At 52.8% G+C, this 6,943-nt stretch overlaps 2 protein-coding genes across 2 annotated transcripts; one reads left to right on the top strand and one right to left on the bottom strand.

Moving 5' to 3' along the window:
* On the top strand, window positions 1-2,967 carry LOC117838242 (cysteine synthase 2). The gene is made up of 6 exons (XM_034718193.2): window positions 1-294; window positions 392-466; window positions 786-929; window positions 1,208-1,663; window positions 1,745-1,980; window positions 2,414-2,967. The coding sequence occupies exons 1-6, from the start codon at window positions 70-72 to the stop codon at window positions 2,631-2,633; spliced, it is 1,356 nt and encodes a 451-aa protein (XP_034574084.1). The 5' UTR covers window positions 1-69; the 3' UTR covers window positions 2,634-2,967.
* Window positions 2,968-3,157: 190 nt separating this feature from the next.
* On the bottom strand, window positions 3,158-5,506 carry LOC117838241 (pentatricopeptide repeat-containing protein ATP4, chloroplastic). Its single transcript, XM_034718192.2, has one exon. It carries the CDS (start codon window positions 5,447-5,449, stop codon window positions 3,380-3,382), a length of 2,070 nt encoding a protein of 689 aa, XP_034574083.1. The 5' UTR covers window positions 5,450-5,506; the 3' UTR covers window positions 3,158-3,379.
* Between the last annotated feature and the right edge of the window lie 1,437 nt (window positions 5,507-6,943).

Genomic DNA, 6,943 nt, shown 5'->3' with positions numbered 1-6,943 from the left:
CCCTCTGGCCCATTATACCGCAGCTCTCAAGACGCCCGTTCTCTTCTCTCGCTTGCTCGCTCGCTCGCCATGGCGGCGGCGACGGCGGCCGGAGCAGCCGCCGCGGCCGCCGCCGTATCCCTGATAGCCTGCTATATCCTCTTCCGCAGTAGCACCCCCAAGGTCCCGTGGGCTCGAACAGCTAGGCCCTCTCGCACGAGCGGCCGGCGGACGCGACGGAGGGGTCTCGTGGAGGCCATCGGCAACACGCCCCTCATCCGCATCAACAGCCTCTCTGATGCCACAGGGTGCGAGGTAGGCATGTAGATGTTTTATATGTTTTTTTCTGCGCTCTGCTGCCCGAGCAAGTTTTGGAGGTGGCGAATTGCAACTGTTCTTCCTTGGGCTGCAGATTCTGGGGAAGGCCGAGTTCCTGAACCCGGGAGGCAGCGTGAAGGACCGCGTTGCGGTGAAGATCATCGAGGAGGTAATTTCCGCAATTCTATTTCGATCGAAAAAATGATTTGGTAGGAGAGGAATAATTGCAGAGTTCCTAGCGAGAAGTCGTAGAATTGGTACTTAGCATGCATAGATTCGTTGGTAGATTGAGGACGTCTTTTAATTCTGGAGAAAGCATGAAGCTTTTAATTTCGACCTCATGTATCCAATTGAAATTGTTCTCTAAGCACAGTCATGTTCTACTTCACCTTTTTAGTTGATGGGTCATAGGATCCTAGTTATATCCACTCATTGTTCTGCTACTTGTTCCTTTAACTTAACGACACTAGAGCTTTTATCATTCTCAGGCTTTAGAATCTGGAGATCTCAGCTACGGTGGTACTGTAACAGAGGGGAGTGCTGGAAGCACAGCTATTAGCCTGGCTACTGTTGCTCCTGCTTATGGCTGTAGGTGTCATGTTGTTATTCCTGATGATGCTGCCATTGAGAAGGTAGGGAAGTTATACAATTTCTGAGATTTTTTTGTTTTGCTTCTTACAACATTCTACCTTGTAGCATCTGTTACTGCTACTTGATTTGTCTTTCAATATGACCAGTTCAAGTGCTGAACTGTGTTAGATGCTTCATTGAGCATTTATGCTAAGACTGTCATAGGCTAGTCGCTGTAATTCTGCACGAGGTTATACATCTTGGCAGTCAGCAGTTCTCTGTTTGAGTGTTCGTTGCTTTGCTCCTGTTCATGTAATTTACTTATGCTACTGTTTTCCAGTCTCAAATAATTGAGGCGCTTGGAGCTACAGTTGAACGAGTGCGCCCTGTTTCAATCACTCACAGAGACCATTTTGTCAATATTGCCAGAAGAAGGGCATTAGAAGCAAACAAATTAGCAGCAGCGCAGAGAGAATCAAACGAGACACAAACTAATGGTTTAGCACATGTCAATTCGCGTGACAAGTTAGAAACTATGCAGAGAGAGTCAAAAAAGACACAAAATAATGATCCAGCACATGGCAGTACGGGAATGCCGCACAGAGGGAAATATGATCCAAGCTCTGATTCAAAAGGAGGTTTCTTCGCTGACCAGTTTGAGAATATGGCAAATTACCGAGCACATTATGAATGGACTGGTCCTGAGATATGGGAACAGACTAAGGGATCCCTGCATGCCTTCGTTGCTGCAGCTGGTACTGGTGGCACCATTGCTGGAGTCTCACGCTATCTTAAGGTTATATGCTTATTGATTTATTTATTATGTATTTTCCTCTCTGGTAAACATCTTTCTATAACTATGATACCCCTTGCTTAGGAAAAGAACAGGAACATTAAATGCTTTTTAATGGACCCGCCCGGATCTGGTCTGTTCAACAAGGTTACTAGAGGGGTAATGTACACAAAAGAGGAGGCCGAGGGAAAAAGGCTGAAGAACCCTTTTGATACTATTACTGAAGGAATAGGAATCAACAGGGTCACTAGAAATTTCATGATGGCAGAACTGGATGGAGCTTATCGAGGAACAGATAGGGAAGCTGTTGAGATGTCAAGGTAACACAGTTGCAGGGTTGAAACTTTTTGTCAATGGTTAGAAGTTCTGGGCATGCATAAAGTTAAGCATTGCAATTTTTGCTTAGTATAACCTGTTAATATATTCAACTAGAGTGTTTTTTTATTCTTTTATGCCATTCCACGTATCTTCACCTGTTGCATTCTGCCTTTATTTTACCACAACAATGCCTTTTGATATCTGTTTTGGACCTACGAGTTCTCATCATGCCTTATGTGGGACACCCCAACTTCAATGGAAGCAATGTCAACTGTTGGATTAAGCATTTTTTAGAAGTATTAATCAGTGTATCCACATCTCACTTGGTGCAATAAATGGAAGTCTTGTGTTTTTGTTAGACGGTTTAGTATTTAATCTTACAGAATTGGATGAAAAAAATACAGATTATCTGACCTCAGTTACTTGGAAACTTAGGTTCCTGCTGAAAAATGATGGACTATTTGTTGGGAGTTCTTCAGCCATGAATTGCGTTGGAGCTGTAAGAGTTGCTCGAGATTTGGGTCCAGGGCATACAATTGTGACAATTCTCTGTGACAGTGGGATGAGGCATCTAAGCAAGTTCTTCAATGACCAATATTTGGCTGATCATGGATTGACACCGACAGCCACTGGTCTGGAATTTCTCGATAAATGAGCAAATTTCACGGGGAATTATCAAATTCAGCAATGTTGCCATGCTCCGTGCAACTGGGATGATGCCTTGACAGAGGGTGAACTCTGAATGGCTCACAGCATGAGGATGCATAAGCGAACCCTAATGGATGAAGGATTGATGTATGTTAAGGGCTAATAGTAGACTAATAGGCACTGCCATTTGATAGTGCCATTTGATAGACCTCTGATAGCTAGTTTTCTTTTATTCTTGTTGTTTTGATATATTTATTGAGGCTGTATTCAGTAAAGAATGCTGCATTGGGCATCTTTACTGCAAACAACTGCAATATAATATTCACGTTTCCTTTCTTAAATGGTTTCATCAAGGAGCTATTCACCAATTTTACACTTACATGATATCACTCCGCTTCAACACTCTACTTTTCATTTTTACTCGCTTGGTGTTGATCAAGTTTTGCTTCCCAATACCTAAGTGGCTAAGCATTTGTGTTCTGAAAACACCGTAGGTCTCGTTTGCATGCAGATATGTATAACATGCTAATGTTAAAAGAACAGTTGTTAATATCTCAATTGAATGATGAGCTGAAGCTGGTATTCCTTGGTCTGTGACCATCTGGATGAAAGCAGTAGAAATGGACCTTTAGAAGCTACAATGAAGCAATCGAGCATCTACCTGCAGAAATCTGTCGAGGTCGAGGAGGTATCGGATGGGAGAACACCTGCAGATTACACAGACAAATCCTATGTATCCCTAAATTAACCAGTTTACACAGCTACTAATTCAGACGCCTTCTTGATCTCCAGCCAGTGCTTGGCAGCAACGCTCGTCGTCAAGAACCAGCCGGCCTTGTCGGGTGCCTCGTGGAACGGCGCGTCGAGCTCCTTGAGATGCGCCTCGAACATGGCGGCCAGCCCTCTGTCCGAGTACGTGTTCTTCCCCTGCCCCGTATGGATGCCCAACAACGGCGGCAGGCCCTCGCCGCCGCTCTGCAGCGCCGTGTACAGGTCGTTCATCCAGACGTGCAGCGTGGTCAGTGCCGCGCCGACGGAGAGGCCCCTGAGGTGCAGCGACCACTGCGTCTGGGTCCGCGTCTGGATGTTGGCGTAGATGCCGAGCTGCTGCGCGGCGTCGAGGAGCGCGCAGGCCTTCTCCATCTGGTTCAGGTTCACGCACAGATCCATCAGGCTGTTGCAGTAAGGCATCTTCACCAGGCCCCGGGCGCTGCCCAGCAGCTCACTGGCAGCTTCCCTGAAAGATCCAGAGGAGGCGCTCCTATCCACCAGGAGCTTTACCACGGCGCCAAGCTGAGCATTGCTCCTCTCGATGCAGTCGATCACCTTGCCCAGTTCTTCATCCGGCGTGTTCCCCGCCACGCTGAGAAGGCAGCCGCAGAATCTGTCGTCGGGGCTGATACCGAGCTCCTCGAGCATGCCAAAGGATCTGACGACATCGTCGGTGCGTCCAGCTTTGCCGTAGCACCGGATGAGTGAGGTGAGGACGAAGATGTTCGGCTTGAAGCCAGCCTCCACCATCTCGTTCAGTACGCCCTCCGCGCCTAGGACGTTGGCAGTGGAAGAATACAGAGTCACCATTGATGAGTAGCTCCAGCTATCAGGCTTGGACCGGGCATCCATGGACGCTTTCATGTCCCTGAAGATCTCCTCAGCCTCGTCGACGTAGCCAATGTCTGCGCACATAGATAGGAGCATGTTGTACAGCACCACGTCGATGTCCATCACCTCGTCCTTCATCAGCCGGTACACGGCCATGGCGTCCTCACCATAACGCGCCCTGGTGTAAGCGTGCAGGAGACAGCAGTATGTTGCCTTGCTGGGCTGCACCTGCTGGTCAACCATCTCCCTGTGGATGGTCTTCACCACCCATGGCCGCATTGCGCGGCCCATGGCGTCCAACATTGTGTTGTACACAACCTGGTTTGGCTTCACCCCGGCCGCCTTCGTTTCCTCGAACACGTTGAGTGCACCGTCGAAGTTGCCGGTGGTCGAGTGTATCTTGATCACCGTCGAGCAGATCACAGGGTCGAGCTGCCATTTCTCCGCGCGAGCGCGGTCGTACAAGCGGAGGGCCGCCTCGGCTTTCCCGGCGCGGCCGTACGCATCGATCACCGCGGAGTAGGTGAGCATGTCCGGCGAGCACCCGAACTCCGGCATCTTCTCGAACCACACCACGGCCTTGCTGGGCAGGCCGCAGGCGCGCGCGCAGCTGATGACGGTCGAGAAGGTGGCGTTGTCGGGCTGCACGCCGTCCCGCAGCATCTCGCCCCAGAGCTCCTCGGTCTCGCTCCAGCGCCGCTTCTTGCGCAGCAGCTTGAGCACCACGTTGTAGAGGATGACCTTCTTCCGGATCTCGGCGTTCCTCAGGAACCAGCGGAGAGCGAGCACGGCGGTCTCCGGCCTGGCGGCGGCGGCCGTGTTGAGCACGATAACGGCGTCCTGCTCGGAGGGCGGCTCGGGGAAGGCGGCCTCAAGCGCGGCCGCCACGGCCGCCTCGGCGGGCTCGCACGCGCCGAGCGCCGCGGCGGCGGAGGCGAGACGCGAGCGGCGGCCGGACCCAGCGCGCGCGCGGACGACGTCGGCGGCGCGCGGGCTGTTGGGGTTGACCCAGAGGTACCTCGTGTTGCTGCTGGGCCTGCTGCCATTCGGGCTGGAATCAGAGGGAGGCCCCGGGTCTTGTTGGGGAGGCGGGTCCTGGACGGAGACGTGAGCGGCGACAGGGGAGGAGGGGTTCTTGGGGTGGAAGGAGGCGGAGATTGGCCGGTGAGGCCATGAGGGGAGGAGGGAGGACGGCGAGCGGCACAGAGGCAGGGAAGCCATGGGTTGCTGCCTGCAGGCGCCCCCTGCCCTGCGGAGTGGATTGGGGTGGGGATGGGGAGGGGCCGGGAGCGTGACGAGTGATGACGCAGCTGGGCCTTTCTGTTTGTCAGTTCTTGGGACCCACGTGTCAGTGGGCGTGGGGGATGGGAGAGGTTTGTAACAGAGGACGGCGTGCGAGAGAGGCGGTGGCTCTTCCTTCCCGCCGCTCCCCTGAGACTCTGAAACTGCAAGTCGCGCCGCCCGCCTGAATTCGCAAGCCAATCCACGGGACTGCGCTGCCGCCGATCCCACCTCCGTCCTCCTCCCGCCCGCTTAGTCCCCCCGCCGTGCGTTTGCCTGTCCGCACCTAACCAGGCGACGCTTAGTCTCCACCGCCGCGGCGGCGAGATCAGCGCCCGCTTTGCGCAATCGCGCATGCCCTACCGCCGCTTGCCGTGCGATTCGTCCGCGTGCCTCCCTCTTCTGCGCGCGTGCGCCGATGCAGGGAGGTGGTGGAGGGTGCATTGTGCGATCTAGATTATGGAGGATGGGGTTTGAATTTGGTGGCGCGTGTGCAATTGATCGCTAGATAGAAGAGGCACATCTCTTTGTCCAAGGAGAGATACAGTAGGAGGGAGTGCGGCATGGGATATTCTTCGGGCAAGGGGGAGCGGGGAGCCGGAAGAGGCGCGCGGGCGCGTTCGTGAAGACGAGGCGGCCGTCGCCGGAGCCGGACGGGAAGGGCTGAGTTTAAGAACAGTTTTCCTTCTAGGGGGTTTTATGAAAATAATTGGATCGCGATTATTAATCGCGATCCGATTTAGGGGCTTTTGTGCAAACATTTTGATCGCGATTAATAATCGCGATCCAATTTAGGGGTTTTATGAAAATTGTCGGATCGCGATTAATAATCGCGATTCGATTTGGGGGGCTTTCTGAAAAAATGTATCGCCGCCGCTGCCGCCGCTACGGCCGGCTCGGAGCCGCCCGAATCAGCGTCAGTGCTCAGGCCGCCTCCACTACATGACGCGACGGCTATCTCACTGGTTTCTCCATCCCCCGAACCCTAGTCCGCATCCTGCTGAGAAGGGGGGAGGCCGCATCGTCGGCGGCCTGCGGCTGCGGCCATGGAGTTACGCGCCACAAGCTGCAGGCCAGAGGCAAAGCATCCGTGCCAGCGCAGCCAACTACGCCGTAGCTGAGGCCCTCCAGCTCCTCCGATGGCTCACCTCGGTGGAGGTCTGGTGATTGATGGGTGTTCTGGATTGTGATCGAGTTCGGAAGCCTCATCCCTTCGCCGTAGCGTAATCATTCGTGGCAGAGGATCCCAACACCTGCAAGGGAAGTATGGCCAATCACCATAAGGAGAAATTTTCCTGTGTCCTCGGTAAATTCGCTGCTGAAATTTTCCATGCCTTACAAAATTATGCAACGTTCTGAAAATGCTTCCTTAATCTGCCGGCCAAGGTCCCAGCATCTGAACATCTTTGATTTGCACGTTTCTATGATGAGTTG

The sequence above is a fragment of the Setaria viridis genome, chromosome 9 (genome assembly GCF_005286985.2).
Source record: "Setaria viridis chromosome 9, Setaria_viridis_v4.0, whole genome shotgun sequence".
NCBI classification, from domain to species: domain Eukaryota; kingdom Viridiplantae; phylum Streptophyta; class Magnoliopsida; order Poales; family Poaceae; genus Setaria; species Setaria viridis.
The sequence above is the reverse complement of the archived record's forward strand: the minus strand, read 5'-3'. Positions and strand labels throughout refer to the sequence as shown.